The 21,667-nt window shown below is 42.7% G+C and overlaps 1 protein-coding gene across 3 annotated transcripts; it reads left to right on the top strand.

Annotated features, from left to right (window-relative positions):
- Positions 1–2,559: 2,559 nt before the first annotated feature.
- Positions 2,560–19,907, top strand: dnajc14 (DnaJ (Hsp40) homolog, subfamily C, member 14). 3 transcript variants are annotated; one of them, XM_034314362.2, is made up of 8 exons: positions 2,560–2,608; positions 11,786–13,085; positions 13,184–13,282; positions 13,624–13,730; positions 13,848–13,967; positions 14,121–14,281; positions 14,453–14,555; positions 16,109–19,907. In XM_034314362.2, exons 2-8 carry the CDS (start codon positions 12,021–12,023, stop codon positions 16,380–16,382), a joined length of 1,929 nt encoding a protein of 642 aa, XP_034170253.2. In that variant the 5' UTR covers positions 2,560–2,608; positions 11,786–12,020; the 3' UTR covers positions 16,383–19,907. The 3 variants fall into 3 exon arrangements, with proteins under 3 accessions (XP_034170253.2, XP_034170252.2, XP_034170254.2); XM_034314361.2 differs by having other exon boundaries at positions 2,566–2,716; XM_034314363.2 differs by having other exon boundaries at positions 2,572–2,624.
- The last annotated feature ends 1,760 nt before the right edge of the window (positions 19,908–21,667 follow it).

The following is a 21,667-nucleotide window of genomic DNA, read 5'->3' as shown; positions in this document are numbered from 1 at the left end:
TAATGTTGTAAGATAACATTACAGCAGTGTTAGATAACATCAGAAGACCCTCGAATGATTTTGCTTTTAATGATGTTTTTATTTAGTGTCTATGAAAATTTTTTTTTTAATTAATGGAAAAGAAACCCTCCGTCTGCAGTTATCTCTAATCCACTGGTCGTTACTGTGAGCAACAGTGCAGTGAGTTTGTCAGAAATGTTTATTGTCACCTAATGATCATGAGATTGTTTTTATGTTTTCATATTGCACAGCTCTAGATCTAAATTAAAACTGGGCTTTAAACTATAAATCTAGGAGAATTAGTAATCACCATTAAACTTAACAAGATAAAAATCCCCAAGCAGTATGAATTAAAGCCGAGTTAAAGTCTTATGAGGTTATTAAGCATTCCTAATGTTCTCTTTTCAGTGCACTGGATTTTCATTTAAACACGTTCTGTTCAGAGAGGTTACGCTGCTGTCCAGGTGCTTGTCCATTCTGCCAGTCTGATGCACAAGAAGTCTGATGTTATATGCTCAAATATTTATACTTATTATATTAAATAAATAAAAAAAATAAAGACAGAATGAAAAAGCAAACTCATGATGCTTATTGTAATAGATACAGGGTAAAAAAATATAAAAATATATACAAGAAAGTTTGAAAATGTGTACAAATTATTTAAACGTATACTCTATCAACATGCAAGGAGATGAAAATTACATTAAATTTGTGAAAAATGCTGTGTGTCTGGAGAGTCTTATCCCAGGACAAGGACACAGGACGGGCAGGGACGGTATTTTAAAGTGTCCACTACGATAACAATACTGTGTGCGTGGAATATTTCAGTATAGTGCATAACTGATTATTAGCTCATGCCCTAGTGGAAGTCAAACAGCTGATCATATAAAGCTGTAAAAGGGTGCTGACGGTGATAGGAGGATGTGTGGGAGGGTATGTGTGGGTGTGGGTGTGTGTGTGTTAGACTGTGGGTCAACCCACATGGACATTAGTCATGGTGTTGTGTCACATAACCTGAAAAATATGCTAATGTTCGTCAGACATGCTATTTAATAACGATTAGAGGGACGTAAGACGACACCTACAGCTCTGTGAAAGAGCAAGTGACACCTACACCACACTGCACCACAGACCCCATGTCACACATCTGCTGTGGTGGGGATTATTTTACACAGTGAATGTCAGGACCTTAACTAAAAACCAGGTTAATGTAAAATCCAGCCAACAGAATAAATGACAAAAATATCAGAAAAGGCCAAATATCTTGTGGAAAATGCAATGGCCCCGTCGTGAACTTCAGCAACATTCAGAGTCATTATCTAGGATCACTAAAGCAATGCTTTCGAAAGCAGTGATGAATCACTTTTCAGTTATCCATTACACCTCTGACGGAACAGAGATGCTGTATAATATTTTGCATATAAAGCGCATTTATTTATTTATTTTATTCGCTCATTATGATTAATATGGTTGCAATGCGGCCTTGAGTCTGTGAAATAAATAAATAAAACTCAAGTAAAGGACAGATACTTAAAACTCAGACTTAAGGACAGTAACAAATGAATTGTATTTTGTTGCTTCCCACTTTGGGTTAACTTTAACAGACACAAATCATAAGAAGCTCAATGCAGGTTTGTTTTTAATCAATATTGTTACTAATATCTTTAATTGGATTACATTTTGCTATGCATGCTTGCAGTTTTGAGTCTCTATTATCACAGTTATTAGTGACAATATTCAGGATTTAAGGAGCATTATGATCTTATGCATATGGAGCTACTTGAGATGGTCAGATATTAGGCAGTTTATGGTTTTGTTCTAAGCAGGGCAGAGGTTAGGTAATGAAATGATTACCAGAGTATCTCTGGGATTTTAGTTTTGTCACGTCAGCCATTTTTACGTTCTGCACATGCATGGGACTGGAAAGATTATGTTGTAGTTTAGCGTCTATAAAATGATCAGTTGAAATAACCTCAGATAATATTCCTGTATATCCTGTCTGAATTGGCATGTTGGTAAAGAGATTTAGTGACCTTAGTGACGTGGAGTACACACAGACTCTCACCTGTTGGTTATCCCTTGTGAATCAATCATAATTATTACAGACGTCCTCCATCAACATTACTTAACACATATATATCTGAAAAAACTAATCCTGTCCGAATAGGGCTGTAGAAACCTGATCATCAGGATAATTAATGCGTGCTGTTTGTGCGCAAGTCACAAGACCACATTTACCAGCAACGATTTGCTGATTTTTAATTCAGATCCTACTCTAAAAATGTCATTTTTAAAAATTTTTAATAATATATCAACATCAGAGCTCTGAGTGCTGAATGAGCGCTCGCATTTAATAGTAATTTGGATTATATTTTATTCATGATCTTAATTTTTTTTTAATTTAATTTATTTCCACTAACATCTTAGCACCACACAGATATTTATGTTGCTTTTTGACGCTTTTTGGTGTTTAAAGTTCAACAACTATTTTAAACTTTTCTTTTCTAACAGTCCGGAAAGGGTTACAACTCAAAGCGGAAGTAGTTCTCCTACCCCGGAAGTGAATAGCGTGGAAAAAAAAGAGAAACAACAAGGGCAGCGACGTCAGGTAGCGAGTTGGCTAAGTATAAAATCAGTTTTTCTAATTATGAACTTGTACAGAAGAAGATTTTACAGCATATTTCTGAAAGTTTGGATTAAATATAAGTCTTAAAGCGTAAGTGTTTAGTGAGTGTTTATTTTAATGATCCTGTAAAAGTCGTAATGTTTGTGCTAATATTTCAGTCTGGCCAATGAGGAGTGCTGTCATGGCACTTCGGCTTTTAATAGAAATAATGAGAATAACAGTAAACTTTATGTATGTAGCTCGAATTATTGTGGTTTTAAGATGCATAAAAAGTAAATGTTAACGTTATTTGTGGCAGGAAACCAACAGTAGATTGATGTGTAGCTAAATAACATCACAAACCTGCAGCACAACCAAAACAAACATGAACGCGGAAGAGACAATAATAAAAAAAGAATAATAAAATAATAAATAATGCACACATGCAAGAAGATGAGCATCAAGCACATTTCTGTCGTGCATGCATATATTCGTTCATGTTTAACTACATGTTTATATCACTGTAACTGTAAAGCAGCAGTATTAGATTAGAACTGGTCTCGTTGCTCTGTTTAGTTTCGTTTCTGTGTTCAGTTTGTAGCTGAGAGGGAAACTCCTGTCCGAGTGAGTGTGTGATTTAGTGATGATGTAATGATAATGTGATGTATAGATGTAATGTTGTGAGGTGATGTAGTGATGATGATGTGATGTAGTGATGTGATGGTGGGATGTAGTGATGATGATGTGATGTAGTGATGTGACGGTGTGATGTAGTGATGTGACGGTGTGATGTAGTGATGTGACGGTGTGATGTAGTGATGTGACGGTGTGATGTAGTGACGTTATGGTGTGATGTAGTGATGTGACGGTGTGATGTAGTGATGATGTGATGGTGTGATGTGATGGTGGGATGTAGTGATGTGATGGTGGGATGTAGTGATGTGATGGTGTGATGTAGTGATGTGACGGTGTGATGTAGTGATGTGACGGTGTGATGTAGTGATGATGATGTGATGTAGTGACGTTATGGTGTGATGTAGTGATGTGACGGTGTGATGTAGTGATGGTGTGATGGTGTGATGTAGTGATGATGTGATGGTGTGATGTGACGGTGTGATGTAGTGATGATGATGTGATGTAGTGATGTGACGGTGTGATGTAGTGATGTGACGGTGTGATGTAGTGATGTGACGGTGTGATGTAGTGATGATGATGTGATGTAGTGATGTGACGGTGTGATGTAGTGATGTGACGGTGTGATGTAGTGATGTGACGGTGTGATGTAGTGATGTGACGGTGTGATGTAGTGATGATGATGTGATGGTGTGATGTGATGGTGGGATGTAGTGATGATGATGTGATGTAGTGATGTGACGGTGTGATGTAGTGATGTGACGGTGTGATGTAGTGATGGTGTGATGGTGGGATGTAGTGATGATGATGTGATGTAGTGATGTGACGGTGTGATGTAGTGATGGTGTGATGGTGGGATGTAGTGATGGTGTGATGTAGTGATGTGACAGTGGGATGTAGTGATGTGACGGTGTGATGTAGTGATGATGATGTGATGGTGTGATGTGATGGTGGGATGTAGTGATGATGATGTGATGTAGTGATGTGACGGTGTGATGTAGTGATGTGATGGTGTGATGTAGTGATGTGACGGTGTGATGTAGTGATGTGACGGTGTGATGTAGTGATGTGATGGTGTGATGTAGTGATGTGACGGTGTGATGTAGTGATGATGTGATGTAGTGATGTGATGATGTGATGGTGTGATGTGATGGTGTGATGTGATGGTGGGATGTAGTGATGATGATGTGATGTAGTGATGTGACGGTGTGATGTAGTGATGTGACGGTGTGATGTAGTGATGGTGTGATGGTGGGATGTAGTGATGGTGTGATGTAGTGATGTGACAGTGGGATGTAGTGATGTGACGGTGGGATGTAGTGATGTGACGGTGGGATGTAGTGATGTGATGATGTGATGTAGTGATGTGATGGTGGGATGTAGTGATGTGATGGTGGGATGTAGTGATGTGATGGTGTGATGTAGTGATGATGATGTGATGGTGTGATGTGATGGTGGGATGTAGTGATGTGACGGTGTGATGTAGTGATGATGATGTGATGTCGTGATGATGATGTGATGTAGTGATGTGACGGTGGGATGTAGTGATGTGACGGTGGGATGTAGTGATGTGATGGTGGGATGTAGTGATGTGATGTAGTGATGTGATGGTGTGATGTAGTGATGTGACGGTGTGATGTAGTGATAATGATGTGATGGTGTGATGTGACGGTGGGATGTAGTGATGATGATGTGATGTAGTGATGTGATGGTGGGATGTAGTGATGATGATGTGATGTAGTGATGTGACGGTGTGATGTAGTGATAATGATGTGATGGTGTGATGTGATGGTGGGATGTAGTGATGATGATGTGATGTAGTGATGTGACGGTGTGATGTAGTGATGTGACGGTGTGATGTAGTGATGGTGTGATGGTGGGATGTAGTGATGGTGTGATGTAGTGATGTGACGGTGGGATGTAGTGATGTGACGGTGTGATGTAGTGATGTGACGGTGTGATGTAGTGATGATGATGTGATGTAGTGATGTGACGGTGTGATGTAGTGATGTGACGGTGTGATGTAGTGATGTGATGGTGTGATGTAGTGATGTGACGGTGTGATGTAGTGATGATGATGTGATGGTGTGATGTGATGGTGGGATGTAGTGATGATGATGTGATGTAGTGATGTGACGGTGTGATGTAGTGATGTGACGGTGTGATGGTGTGATGGTGGGATGTAGTGATGGTGTGATGTAGTGATGTGACGGTGTGATGTAGTGATGGTGTGATGGTGGGATGTAGTGATGATGATGTGATGTAGTGATGTGACGGTGTGATGTAGTGATGGTGTGATGGTGTGATGTAGTGATGGTGTGATGTAGTGATGTGACAGTGGGATGTAGTGATGTGACGGTGTGATGTAGTGATGTGACGGTGTGATGTAGTGATGATGATGTGATGGTGTGATGTGATGGTGGGATGTAGTGATGATGATGTGATGTAGTGATGTGACGGTGTGATGTAGTGATGTGACGGTGTGATGTAGTGATGGTGTGATGGTGGGATGTAGTGATGGTGTGATGTAGTGATGTGACGGTGGGATGTAGTGATGTGACGGTGTGATGTAGTGATGTGACGGTGTGATGTAGTGATGATGATGTGATGTAGTGATGTGACGGTGTGATGTAGTGATGTGACGGTGTGATGTAGTGATGTGATGGTGTGATGTAGTGATGTGACGGTGTGATGTAGTGATGATGATGTGATGGTGTGATGTGATGGTGGGATGTAGTGATGATGATGTGATGTAGTGATGTGACGGTGTGATGTAGTGATGTGACGGTGTGATGTAGTGATGGTGTGATGGTGGGATGTAGTGATGGTGTGATGTAGTGATGTGACGGTGTGATGTAGTGATGGTGTGATGGTGGGATGTAGTGATGATGATGTGATGTAGTGATGTGACGGTGTGATGTAGTGATGGTGTGATGGTGTGATGTAGTGATGGTGTGATGTAGTGATGTGACAGTGGGATGTAGTGATGTGACGGTGTGATGTAGTGATGTGACGGTGTGATGTAGTGATGATGATGTGATGGTGTGATGTGATGGTGGGATGTAGTGATGATGATGTGATGTAGTGATGTGACGGTGTGATGTAGTGATGTGATGGTGTGATGTAGTGATGTGACGGTGTGATGTAGTGATGTGACGGTGTGATGTAGTGATGTGATGGTGTGATGTAGTGATGTGACGGTGTGATGTAGTGATGATGTGATGTAGTGATGTGATGATGTGATGGTGTGATGTGATGGTGTGATGTGACGGTGTGATGTAGTGATGATGATGTGATGTAGTGATGTGACGGTGTGATGTAGTGATGTGACGGTGTGATGTAGTGATGGTGTGATGGTGGGATGTAGTGATGGTGTGATGTAGTGATGTGACGGTGGGATGTAGTGATGTGACGGTGGGATGTAGTGATGTGACGGTGGGATGTAGTGATGTGATGATGTGATGTAGTGATGTGATGGTGGGATGTAGTGATGTGATGGTGGGATGTAGTGATGTGATGGTGTGATGTAGTGATGATGATGTGATGGTGTGATGTGATGGTGGGATGTAGTGATGTGACGGTGTGATGTAGTGATGATGATGTGATGTCATGATGATGATGTGATGTAGTGATGTGACGGTGGGATGTAGTGATGTGACGGTGGGATGTAGTGATGTGATGGTGGGATGTAGTGATGTGATGTAGTGATGTGATGGTGTGATGTAGTGATGTGACGGTGTGATGTAGTGATAATGATGTGATGGTGTGATGTGATGGTGGGATGTAGTGATGATGATGTGATGTAGTGATGTGATGGTGGGATGTAGTGATGATGATGTGATGTAGTGATGTGATGGTGTGATGTAGTGATGTGACGGTGTGATGTAGTGATAATGATGTGATGGTGTGATGTGATGGTGGGATGTAGTGATGATGATGTGATGTAGTGATGTGACGGTGTGATGTAGTGATGTGACGGTGTGATGTAGTGATGGTGTGATGTAGTGATGTGACGGTGGGATGTAGTGATGTGACGGTGTGATGTAGTGATGTGACGGTGTGATGTAGTGATGTGACGGTGTGATGTAGTGATGGTGTGATGGTGGGATGTAGTTATGGTGTGATGTAGTGATGTGACGGTGGGATGTAGTGATGTGACAGTGGGATGTAGTGATGTGACGGTGTGATGTAGTGATGTGATGGTGGGATGTAGTGATGTGATGGTGGGATGTAGTGATGATGATGTGATGTAGTGATGTGATGGTGGGATGTAGTGATGTGATGGTGGGATGTAGTGATGATGATGTGATGTAGTGATGTGACGGTGTGATGTAGCGATGTGACGGTGTGATGTAGTGATGTGACGGTGGGATGTAGTAATGATGATGTGATGTAGTGATGATGTGATGGTGTGATGTGATGGTGGGATGTAGTGATGATGGTGTGATGTAGTGATGTGACGGTGTGATGTAGTGATGATGATGTGATGTAGTGATAATGATGTGATGGTGGGATGTGATGGTGGGATGTAGTGATGATGGTGTGATGTAGTGATGTGACGGTGGGATGTAGTGATGTGACGGTGGGATGTAGTGATGTGATGATGTGATGTAGTGATGTGATGGTGTGATGTAGTGATGTGACGGTGGGATGTAGTGATGATGATGTGATGTAGTGATGTGACGGTGTGATGTAGCGATGTGACGGTGTGATGTAGCGATGTGACGGTGTGATGTAGTGATGTGACGGTGGGATGTAGTAATGATGATGTGATGTAGTGATGTGACGGTGGGATGTAGTGATGTGATGGTGGGATGTAGTGATGTGATGATGTGATGTAGTGATGTGATGGTGGGATGTAGTGATGTGATGATGTGATGTAGTGATGTGACGGTGTGATGTAGTGATGTGACGGTGTGATGTAGTGATGTGACGGTGTGATGTAGTGATGATGATGTGATGTAGTGATGTGACGGTGTGATGTAGTGATGTGACGGTGGGATGTAGTGATGTGACGGTGTGATGTAGTGATGTGACGGTGTGATGTAGTGACGTGACGGTGGGATGTAGTGATGTGACGGTGGGATGTGATGGTGTGATGTAGTGATGTGATGGTGTGATGTAGTGATGTGACGGTGGGATGTAGTGATGTGACGGTGGGATGTGATGGTGTGATGTAGTGATGTGATGGTGTGATGTAGTGATGTGACGGTGGGATGTGATGGAGGGATGTAGTGATGTGACGGTGTGATGTAGTGATGTGACGGTGGGATGTAGTGATGTGACGGTGGGATGTGATGGTGTGATGTAGTGATGTGACGGTGGGATGTAGTGATGTGACGGTGGGATGTGATGGTGTGATGTAGTGATGTGATGGTGTGATGTAGTGATGTGATGTAGTGATGTGATGGTGTGATGTAGTGATGTGACGGTGTGATGTAGTGATGTGATGTAGTGATGTGATGGTGTGATGTAGTCATGTGATGTAATCATGTGATGGTGTGATGTAGTGATGTGACGGTGTGATGTAGTGATGTGACGGTGTGATGTAGTGATGTGACGGTGTGATGTAGTGATGTAGTGATGATGTGATGTAGTGATGTGACACTGTGATGTAGTGATGTGACGGTGTGATGTAGTGATGATGTGATGTAGTGATGATGTGATGTAGTGATGTAGTGATGATGTGATGTAGTGATGATGTGATGTAGTCATGTAGTGATGGTGTGATGGTGTGATGTAGTGATGTGACGGTGTGATGTAGTGATGTGATGGTGTGATGATGTGATGTAGTGATGTGATGTAGTCATGATGTAATGTGATGTAGTGATGTAGTGATGTGATGGTGTGATGTAGTGATGTGATGGTGTGATGTAGTGATGTAGTTATGTGATGTAGTGATGGTGTGATGTAGTGATGTGATGTAGTGATGTGATGTAGTGATGATGTGATGTAGTGATGTGATGTAGTGATGGTGTGATGTGATGTAGTGATGATGTGATTTAGTGATGTGATGTAGTGATGATGTGATGTCGTGATGTGATGTAGTGATGATGTGATGTAGTGATGTGATGTAGTGATGATGTGATGTAGTGATGTGATGTAGGGATGATGTGATGTAGTGATGTGATGTAGGGATGATGTGATGTAGGGATGATGTGATGTAGTGATGGTGTGATGTAGTGATGGTGTGATGTAGTGATGGTGTGATGTGATGATGTGATGTAGTGATGTGATGTAGTGATGATGTGATGTAGTGATGTGATGTAGTGATGATGTGATGTCGTGATGATGTGATGTCGTGATGTGATGTAGTGATGTAGTGATGATGTGATGTAGTGATGTGATGTAGTGATGTGATGATGTAGTGATGTGATGATGTAGTGATGTGATGTAGTGATGTGATGATGTAGTGATGTGATGTAGTGATGATGTGATGTAGTGATGATGTGATGTAGTGATGGTGTGATGTAGTGATGTAGTTATGTGATGTAGTGATGGTGTGATGTAGTGATGTGATGTAGTGATGATGTGATGTAGTGATGATGTGATGTAGTGATGATGTGATGTAGTGATGTGATGTAGTGATGGTGTGATGTAGTGATGTAGTTATGTGATGTAGTGATGGTGTGATGTAGTGATGTGATGTAGTGATGTGATGATGTGATGTAGTGATGTGATGTAGTGATGATGTGATGTAGTGATGATGTGATGTAGTGATGATGTGATGTAGTGATGTGATGTAGTGATGGTGTGATGTAGTGATGTGATGTAGTGATGGTGTGATGTAGTGATGTGATGTAGTGATGATGTGATGTAGTGATGTGATGTAGTGATGTGATGTAGTGATGTGATGTAGTGATGTGATGTAGTGATGGTGTGATGTAGTGATGGTGTGATGTAGTGACGGTGTGATTTAGTGATGTGATGTGATGTAGTGATGATGTGATTTAGTGATGTGATGTAGTGATGATGTGATGTAGTGATGGTGTGATGTAGTGATGTGATGTAGTGATGTGATGTGATGTAGTGATGATGTGATTTAGTGATGTGATGTAGTGATGATGTGATGTAGTGATGATGTGATGTAGTGATGGTGTGATGTAGTGATGTGATGTAGTGATGATGTGATGTAGTGATGGTGTGATGTAGTGATGGTGTGATGTAGTGATGATGTGAAGTAGTGATGTGATGTAGTGATGATGTGATGTAGTGATGGTGTGATGTAGTGATGTGATGTAGTGATGTGATGTAGTGATGATGTGATGTAGTGATGATGTGATGTAGTGATGGTGTGATGTAGTGATGTGATGTAGTGATGGTGTGATGTAGTGATGGTGTGATGTAGTGATGGTGTGATGTAGTGATGTGATGTAGTGATGATGTGATGTAGTGATGGTGTGATGTAGTGATGTGATGTAGTGATGATGTGATGTAGTGATGATGTGATGTAGTGATGTGATGTAGTGATGTGATGTAGTGATGATGTGAGGTAGTGATGTGATGTAGTGATGTGATGTAGTGATGTGATGTAGTGATGTGATGTAGTGATGATGTGATGTAGTGATGATGTGATGTAGTGATGTGATGTGATGTGATGTGATGTAGTGATGAGGTGATGTAGTGATGTGATGATGTAGTGATGGTGTGATGGTGTGATGTAGTGGTGTGATGTAGTCGGTGCCTGGTGTGTTTCACAGTCAGTGTGTCTGTGTTGTTCGAGTAGTCTCAGATGTTGAAATGTTTCCACAGAGCTGCTGGAACTAATAATAATGGAGCTAGAATGCTGTCATTAGAAATGTGGAATGTAAAAAATTGTATCTTACCTTCTGAATTTTGAAGTGAAATTGAATTTCGTGGTGTGCAACAGAGCAACCTAAAATCTGACACTGAATTTCAAGCTTATAGGTGTGTGAGTGTGTGACTGACCTACACGTCTAATCAATTTGTAAAAATGTATTAAAGACACGATTTATACGCCGAGGCAACTCAAAGTGCTTCACACTGGCAGAGCGATACGATATAACAGAATGAAACAAAAATAAAATACAGTAAGCATAATGAAATAGATATAAAAATATAAAATAAGATTAAAAACCTAAAATTCAGTCTGTCTCTTAATTCACATTTTTAAAATCACTTTCAAAATAACATCCGGGAAACTCGCAGGCAAATGCAGTGGAACACAGAACACTGTACACAGTCTAACAGTGTCATAATCGATCAAACCACAAAACATCTGGAAACGCAATAACAAAGACTTTCTGTATTTACTGACGTCACAGTGTCGTGTTAAATGATGAAGAGATGATCTGTTGTTCAGCAGTAAAAGGTCATGCCACATGTATTGTGTTTCAAACTGTTTTAAGACATCAGCCTTGAAAAACAAGTTTAAATAGAAATGTTTTCGACATTTTTGCTTCAGTGTTATAATAAAAAACATTTCCTATCTTTATGTATGGACTCATGCTGCCATCAGTTACACCAACATCTGATCTAAAGCTCGTTTTGGTGACTCATGAGTGTTTTGTTTTGTCTTGTTTACAGGATCCATGGCGTAAATCCGTCCAAACTAATCTGTGTGCAATAATGGACTGGATCAGTAATGTAAGTTTCCAAGGCAGCGTGGCTAAGCTTCGCTCGAGCGTGTTATGCAGTGCTTAGCAACAAAAATTCCAAATTACTGCGCTAGCCTGAGCCGGACATTTATTCATCCTCGTGGAGATTAGTGGACTGTGTGACGGGTAATGACGGACACCTGAGCCTCCTCTGTTTTGGCTTTATGAGAATGACAGACGTCATGGATGATCCAGAAGAGTTGAGCACCGGGATATGTCCGGATGATGGATCAGCGAGTGGGGAAATATGCGAGGAGTCTGTGCCAAATCAGTCAGAGGAAGTGGAAACACCTCGGGAGGTGCAGGAGGATCCCGACTCCGAGTCCCACGGCGCAAAACAGCAAGAGGACTCGGAGAAGGTGGAAGAGAGCGGATATACAGGAACTAACGGGGGTACGGATCAGCTGGAGGAAGACGGGAATGGTGTGTTTGATGAAGCGGATGATGAAAAAGACGGTTTTAGGAACGCCGCCGGAAAGGATGCATCTGGATCTCGGGGGAAGAAAGGAAAGTCAAGAAAAAGCGGCTCAGGTGATCAGTTTTCTTCCTGGACGTCGCCTTCGTCCTTTTCCTCGTCCTCTGGAGCGAGCAGACACAAGCAGATCCGCCGGAGGAACCACCACCATCACAACCAGGGCCGCCTGAGAAGACATACCGGCTTCCAGCTCATGGCGGCGTTCCGAGATTTCCTGTCTGAATCCGTCAGCCCGTGGAGTATATCCTGCATTCATATGGTGGTGGACCTGATTGTGTCTCTGACCCACCACTGCGGCGTTGTCGTCGAATCCGGAGCAATTGCACTTTATGACCTTGGCACGTTCATGCTCTTCAAGGTCACCGACGTCCCGGGAATGAAGCAGGATTTAAGACGAGTGGTGGATCGGACCCGGAGTTCGGGTGTAGCTCTCGTGGGCTGGCTTTGCAAAACCACGAGCTCTGCACGCCGTGCTCTGGTTTCTGCTTTCAGTCTCATTAGTAGCGTAGTGTTCCTAAGTGCCGGGGTTGTGAGGAGTGTTGTGGAGAGGCTGGGTGGAGACAGAGGCAGGCGATGGTGGCTCAGCCTTCAGAACTGCTGGATAGTGAAGAAAGGAATCGCGCTTACGGGAAGGATTAGAGGATGGATGTGGAAACGTGGCTCCACACACGCAACGGTGAATCCAGAGTCTCCATCCAGGACGGAGCGGAGTCAGCCTGGACAGGAGCTCGAGAGACTGCTGGCACTAGCACAGGTACCTCAGAGTAATGTTCATGTGCTCATATTCCTGCTGATTATTTGTTATACGATGTCTAGCGATATTCAACAAAATAAATCTACCACCTCGCGCAGATCCCTGAAGATGAGCTGGACCCGTTTAACGTGTTGGGTGTGAACACACACGCCACGGAGTCGGAGCTTAAGCGGGCCTATAGACAGCTGGCTGTACAGGTGAATCGATCATCTAAATCATCACTTAAACTTTATAGACACTTGAAACGAGCCGTGTTAATGAGCCACTGATTAACCGTTAAACCAACAAATATCACAATTTGGATCAATTCTATTCCTGAAAAAGTTTCTCCTCGCCTGTCAGTGGCAGTGTTTAGAGGGCGTGGCTTTGTGGCTTTGTAGTGAACCCTGAAGAAAGGAGCCTAATTGTTGGAGCCTCCAAAATGGCAGACTGCACCTTTAATGCGATGTGTATATTGTATGTATATTGAATGTATGTATGGTGTGTGTATAGAGTGACGTGTATATTGATGTCCTCTAACTGCTGCTGTACATTTTAGGTCCATCCGGACAAGAACAAGCACCCTCGAGCCGGTGAGGCTTTTAAAGTCCTTCGAGCAGCGTGGGACATCGTGAGCAACCCCGAGACCCGGCGCGAGTACGAGCTGTGAGTGTGCCTTTAAAAAAAAATGACAGTGTCCCGGTTTTTAAAGAAGTTCAGTCGAAGGTCATAACTCTGACGCCAAAACGTGATCCTTATTTTTATTTTTTTGGGACAAAACAGGAAGAGGATGGCAGCGTCGGAGCTCTCCAAGTCGATGAACGAGTTCCTGACGAAGCTGCAGGACGACCTGAAGGAGGCCATGAACACCATGATGTGCACCAAGTGTGAGGGCAAACACAAGTACGGCATTTAAAAAAAAAATTACACAACAACACTTAGCAATTTTCTTCGAAAATGTTAGCTTTTATGTATTGTTCATATTCTCGAGATCAGCAAGCACCATGCTAACTTTGTGTTTTTATTCCCTCGCTCTGTCTGGCGTTTGTCCTGCAGGCGGTTTGAGATGGACCGCGAGCCTCATGAAGCGCGGTTCTGTGCTGAGTGTAATAAACGGCACGGCGCTGAGGAAGGAGACCTGTGGGCCGAGTCCAGCATGCTCGGTCTGAAGATCACCTACTTCGCCTTCATGGACGGCAAAGTCTATGACATCACTGGTATTTGGAATTACGCACAGCTCTTGTATTTGGATTTACACTGGTTCTTATATCACTGACTACGTACATGTCTTAGTGCTTTTATGTGAGTGTGTGATGTCTAATGCCCAGCCCAGGATAAATAAAGTTTATGTTTTGTGGCAAATTGTACTGATTTGTGTCCTTCCACAGAGTGGGCGGGTTGCCAGCGAATAGGAATCTCCCCCGACACACATCGTGTCCCCTATCACATCTCTTTTGGTTCCAAAAGTAACAGCAGCTCCAACCGCCACAGGTAACAACCTTTACATTTCACTAGTAATGAACAACAGACTAAAATTCAGGGTCTAGTGTACGACAGAAGCATGGAAAGCAGTCCGAGGTTTAATGAAACACAATCATTCTGTGTGTGAAATGACACTCAAGCCACGCCTCCTTCACTGAGATACACACACAGGCCACGCCTCCTTCACTGAGATACACACACAGGCCACGCCTCCTTCGCTGAGATACACACACAGGCCACGCCTCCTTCACTGAGATACACACACAGGCCACGCCTCCTTCACTGAGATACACACACAGGCCACGCCTCCTTCACTGAGAGGCACACAGGCCACGCCTCCTTCACTGAGAGGCACACAGGCCACACCCCCTTCACTGAGAGGCACTCAGGCCACACCTCCTTCACTGAGATACACACAGGCCACGCCTCCTTCACTGAGATACACACACAGGCCACGCCTCCTTCACTGAGATACACACACAGGCCACGCCTCCTTCACTGAGATACACACACAGGCCACGCCTCCTTCGCTGAGATACACACACAGGCCACGCCTCCTTCGCTGAGATACACACACAGGCCACGCCTCCTTCGCTGAGATACACACACAGGCCACGCCTCCTTCGCTGAGATATACACACAGGCCACGCCTCCTTCGCTGAGATACACACACAGGCCACGCCTCCTTCACTGAGATACACACACAGGCCACACCCCCTTCACTGAGACACTCAGGCCACACCTCCTTCACTGAGAGAGATACACAGGCCACGCCTCCTTCACTGAGACACTCAGGCCACACCTCCTTCACTGAGAGAGATACACAGGCCACGCCTCCTTCACTAAGATAGATACACAGGCCATGCCTCCTTCACTGAGATACACACTCAGGCCACGCCTCCTTCACTGAGACACTCAGGCCACGCCTCCTTCACTGAGATAGATACACAGGCCACGCCTCCTTCACTGAGATACACACTCAGGCCACGCCTCCTTCACTGAGACACTCAGGCCACGCCTCCTTCACTGAGACACTCAGGCCACGCCTCCTTCACTGAGATACACACACAGGCCACGCCTCCTTCACTGAGATACACACACAGGCCACGCCTCCTTCACTGAGATAGATACACAGGCCACGCCTCCTTCACTGAGACACTCAGGCCACGCCTCCTTCACTGAGATAGATACACAGGCCACGCCTCCTTCACTGAGATACACACTCAGGCCACGCCTCCTTCACTGAGACACTCAGGCCACACCCCCTTCACTGAGACACTCAGGCCACGCCTCCTTCACTGAGACACTCAGGCCACGCCTCCTTCACTGAGACACTCAGGCCACGCCTCCTTCACTGAGATAGATACACAAGCCACGCCTCCTTCACTGAGACACTCAGGCCAGATGACAGCACAGGCCACACCTCCTTCACCAGAACTGATACAGAGGCCACGCCTCTTTCACTGGCTTATATAAATAAGCAAAGTAACATTTCCTCTCTCTCTGTCTCTCTCTCTCTCTCCCTTTCCCTCTCTCTCTCTCTCTCTCTCTCTCTCTCTCAGATCTCCCTCAGGCCATACCCCAGCTCCAGGCTCTCCTTCCGACCTGCACGATTTCTTCAGCCGTATTTTCCAGGGAGCGCCGGGCAGCGACACCTCATCCAACGGTGGATTTTTCTCACCGGGATCAACCTCGAATCACCCCGGGGGGGCCAGCTCAGGACCGCCTCCTCAGCCTGGCTTTTTTACCCAGCGAGGAGAGACAAGCGACAGCTGGAGCGAAGGAGGAAAAGGACAACGCAGGAGGAAAAAAGCACGCAAGCCTTTTCAGCGCTGAGCGCCGGCACGACGAGATACGACGGCCACGGAAGAGAACGACGGACTGCGGCGGCGCCTGTGTTCTGTCCTCGACAGACAACAGACAGGTGGAGGGAAAGAACGGAGGGGTCTGTGATTGTGCGCGAGATCATCTCCGTGCCAACAGGAACTCGAGGAGGCGATGGTTTGCGAAAGAAAAATGAAACAATATCAAAGTGTTTTTTTTTTAATGAGCTCATCCGTGCAGAAAAGAAATTGCCCATGGCTTTTTTTTTTGTTTGTTTTATGCGATAGCATGGCTTTCTCAATGAAGTTTGTGGGTTTTTTTTTGTTTTTTTTTTTGCATCAGTGTTTTACGATTCTTCTTAACAATCGGCCATGAAGACACCTCAGGGATGATCAAATGGTCTGCAAGGGCAGAAAGACACACACAGCTCATAATATCACCATAACGATCGTCCGTAGTGATTCAGTTTCATTTATACTTGAATTTAATTTTGCGATATTTGTTTTTAAAGTTCGAGTTTTGCCTCGTTTGAAGCAGAGGTTAGACGTGAGGTGCAGAGAAATGTCATAAAGCCTCCATGAGGACCGACTGTTTGGAAACATTTATTATTGGATTATAAAGAGTCGTTATTATTGTCCGTTTTTTGTTGCATATGAAGTCTTCTAAAACCAAAACTGGCATTTTCGGAAATCATCAAATGACATATATTAAAGCAAGAGTTCAGCAAAAAAAAAAAAACAAAAAAAAAACACAATTTCTCACTTACTGCAAATGTATTCAGTCAGCCAAGGCATGTTTGGTGTCTGGAATTTGCATCTTTACCCAGCGCTTTACACACGCGAGCAACAGGCAGCATGACTCCCCCCTGATCCTGACTACGCCTTGCTCCTTCCTAAAACTCCGCCCCTCGCTGTCATTAATTAACAAGGAACACACCTGATCGTCAACTTACACAGCCGAAGCCGGTGTTTTTGTCACAATCACTGAGACGAGCAAAAGAATGAATACAGCAATTTAATAATGAACACCAAAAATCACTGTCGCCACTGTCGAGTTTCATTTAGGAGCTGTTGTTCACGCAATCGTATCTTTTAGATTTGTGGAGACGAATCCAAATGTGCAAGCTATAACCTATTAACTGAGATCTTGACAAAAACATGAAACCTACAGAACCTATTTATTAGCTGCTGCGCTACTTTCATCTGTTTTATTCATTTTAGCGTTCCCAATACAACGTTTCTTACTTGAAGCTAACCTACGTTTACGCCTGCCCGTTGTTTTTCATTTAGTATAAGAAAGAGACTCAGGAGCAAAGTGTCCATTTCGAAAGTGACCATTTTGAACTAAATGATATTTGAAAGACTCTACAGAAGGCAGCTGTGGCCTTGCGTAGGGTTCATCACTTCAGAATGAACCGCAACGTTTGTATGAACGTCACCTGAAACCCCTGCTTGGGTTCCTTCCTGTTTTTAGTTCCCACTTCGTGTTGCATTTCAAAATGGAAAAAAACAACACAGCTTCCTATTTCATGCTTGTAAACTTTATAACCACGTATACTGGAACAGATAGGCTGATAGGCCACGCCCACAAGAGACTAGCTAGTGTGAACGCTGGGTTAGTTTAAACTTTAAACATTAAAACATAAGAATAACGTAGCTACTGTACCAAGTAATGTAAGTCTATCTCACCCAAATCTCATCTGTAAAGCAAACCATAACTGAAGATTGGAAATTATGCTCAATTAAAGAAGAACTATAACTGGTATTTTTTTTTTTTACGAAATGAAACAACTTGTCGCATATAAATTTTTCAGGCGAAACAGACTTTCATTCATCGTTAACTCCGGACTTGTCTTGGCTGAAAGACTGCATTTAGGTTAAGAGGGACATTATGGGTGTTTAATTTTTTTTTGACTACTCATGACATTTCATCATGACTTTCTGCAAATTTACGCCTGAAAAAAAAAAAAACCTCTCCACTTGCTTGGAACGAACTGAAAAAAAAGCGAATGGAACGATTAAAAAAATAAAGAAGCACTTTGAAAGAGAGAGTAGAGGTGTGCATTGGACTGAGCACAGAAAAGTCACGTGAAAAAGAAAGACGACGTGCGTTAATATTCAGCGCTCAGTGACGTATCGACTGTTTATTCGTTCATCTTCAGCAAACACTTTATCCTGCTCAAAATAATAAATCCTTTATATTCTCATTAAATAAGGCAGGTGCAAACAAAAAGATTTCCTTCGTTTCCCGCACACACACACACACACACACACACACACGCACACACATCTCTAGGAAAAAGTTATGCTAATCACGACGGTTTCTGCTTTCGTTCATTTCACGTTTTTCTCAAAGCAGCCAATGATGATGTTAATCTTATCACCGAAACAGAACTGTGCTCGAATTCTACATCATTCACATCCTGAGAGAAAAGAAAAAGCCACGATCTTCACTATAATTCTCATGAGACGGTCACTTTAGAGTCACGTCACACACAGACGCACGTAGTGCACACGCTAACAGAACACGTGACTTGGTTTTAATACTGTGATGCGTTTGGAGGAAACTCTGTCCAGATTGATGAATATTAATGAGCCTGATTAGCCTTAAAAAAAAAAATGAAGCAGTTCTTCTGTTTACGATATATATATATATATATATTTTTTTGTTCCTCTGCATCTTCATCACACTGTCACGTCTACTCCAGAGCGAGAGTTATAGCTGTGCTGGACGATTGTTTGTTGGAGATTAGGCACGTGCTGATACTCAGATACACAATATATCGCAAAATTATTGGTATTAAAGTCACTTTACGTTACTGGCACTACACAGCCTGCGTAAGGACGGCGCGTTTTAGGCACTGAGAGTTCCATATTGAGCTTAAGAAAGCTTAAAATAGCTTAAAATAATGCTGGTGGTTATGATGTCATAAGATTAAGCTCCGCCCTCATTGACACACTAACGCCTGTCATGGTGGTACCGTATTTTGTTAATGCCGTAAAAGGATAAAAGTTTGGACGGAAATTGTGATGGAAATGTAATATTTGCACGTCTTTAATCTCAACTCTGGGTCTGAAGATCGTCAGGATTATTAATTTGGACTTTATTTTAGCTTGGATGTTGAGTTGTAGCTGGATTTTTTTTTTTTTTTTTTTTAATCGTTGACGTTGCACAGAGTGTTTGTCAAACAGCATTTGAGTTTTTTTTTTTTTTTTTTAAGTCGATTCATTTGATATAGAAAATTTGATTTGCTCTGACGGCAGTGTGAACGCTTTACTTTATACCAGACTGTAACCAGCGCTCCTGATGCAGGCGCCGTGTATCCGGATCCCAGAACGTCCCACAACAATAAGTGAATTTAAACCCATATGCAAAAAGATTTATATAATTAAAAAAAAAAAAACTCAGACAATCATTCTAATAATAAATAAATGGTGCGGGACACTTTTGGAGTCTTGAAGGTTTATTTCATTCAGTTCCCATAACGATTAATTGCTGCTTCTTTTCATTGTTTCATATTAAAGTTGATTTCTGTAACTTCAAAGTCTCTTGTCCTTAATTTTTTCTTCTTTTTTTCAGTTTAATCGTAACAGCGTATCAGCTACAGCGGTGGTTTTGCTGTACGATGTGAAAACTGAGGTGTAACTGACACTTACAGGAGAAATCAACCCTGAAAGAGCTGTAAATTCACACGGTTAAGATTTATGAAAAGAAACTTCTGAGTCGTTTTTTTAGTTTAAACTTCTTTCATTAACATTTTTAGGTCTATTTTCATTATTTCATTACCCACAATGCCATTCTACTAGCTGCTGATAGTGGAGCAGTGGGATTTAGCCCTCACTTCATCTCTACCTAAAGAGAGCGATGCAGCGGCGCTTTAGCGTTTTAGTCTACACACTGCTGGAAAATGGTGAGTGAGATGTTTCAGGGTGTTTTTATAATCTATAAAGATCTCTGTGTGAGAGTAACGACTGGAGATTCATTCTGTGTGAATACAAGTGTAATAAAAAACACCATAAATAAGTTCATATCAGAAACTAAAATAAAATTTCCCTCATTTTCTTTTAAATGCTTTATAGCCAATAAGCTATAAGTGACATGCTGCAGGAATTTAGGATAATGATGGCAAATTAAGGTGCAATAGATCAGGGCTAATAGTCTTCAGTGTACAAAGATCCCATTGTTTTTGCATTTATGAGGAAATAATTTTTCACATGAAATCACCCAACTGATTGTAGCTGGTTAATGAGATCTTATAAAAGTGCTTTTTTATTATTATATTTGCAAATTCTCAGCAGTTTTCATCAGCAGGAGAAACACAAATCCACTTACTAACTTCCATATTTACTTCAGGTGCTTTTGTGGAGTTGGGAATGGAAGTGAAGCAGACTTTAAATTCCCTCTAAAACCCTCACCATACATACAGTCTGGACTCTTAATATTTAGTCTATAAAAAGTCTATATTTATATGATGTTTGGTTTTAAGTAAAGAATCAGGATGTGTTTCTGTAAATCAGGTATTTATGAGAGTTGTGCAGTTTGAAATAAACATCCGCTCCATGTATTACACTGTACATAAGAGGTTAGAGATGATCTGAAGATGAGATTAATCCGGAATTAAACATTAATTTCAAGTCAAAATCGCCAGCTTTCTGCTCTTTTCTCAAACTGAAGCAGGTCTGAGCTCCTGAGACAAGCTGCACCATCACAGTGAGGGACGGCGTCACGCCGAGGATAAGGTATAAATACTGGATGTCTCTCTCTCTCTCTTTCTCGCTCTCTCTCTCTCTCTGTCTCTCTCTCTCTCTGTCTGTCTCTCTCTCTCTCTCTCTCTCTGTCTCTGTCTCTCTCTCTCTCTCTCTCTCTGTCTCTGTCTCTCTCTCTCTCTCTCTCTGTCTCTGTCTCTGTCTCTCTCTCTCTCTCTCTCTCTCTCTGTGTCTCTCTCTCTGTCTCTCTCTCTCTGTCTCTCTCTCTGTCTCTGTCTCTCTCTCTCTCTCTGTCTCTCTCTCTGTCTCTGTCTCTCTCTCTCTGTCTGTCTCTCTCTCTCTCTGTCTCTCTCTGTCTCTGTCTCTCTCTCTCTCTCTCTCTCTCTGTCTCTGTCTCTCTCTCTCTCTGTCTCTCTCTCTGTCTCTGTCTCTCTCTCTCTGTCTGTCTCTCTCTCTGTCTCTCTCTGTCTCTGTCTCTCTCTCTCTCTCTGTCTCTCTCTCTCTCTGTCTCTCTCTCTCTCTGTTCGTCTCTCTCTCTCTCTCTCTCTCTCTCTCTCTCTCTGTCAAAAAAAGTCAAAATATTGTTTTATT

Source organism: Pangasianodon hypophthalmus, chromosome 20 (assembly GCF_027358585.1).
Source record: "Pangasianodon hypophthalmus isolate fPanHyp1 chromosome 20, fPanHyp1.pri, whole genome shotgun sequence".
In the NCBI taxonomy this organism is placed as follows: domain Eukaryota; kingdom Metazoa; phylum Chordata; class Actinopteri; order Siluriformes; family Pangasiidae; genus Pangasianodon; species Pangasianodon hypophthalmus.
The sequence above is the reverse complement of the archived record's forward strand: the minus strand, read 5'-3'. Positions and strand labels throughout refer to the sequence as shown.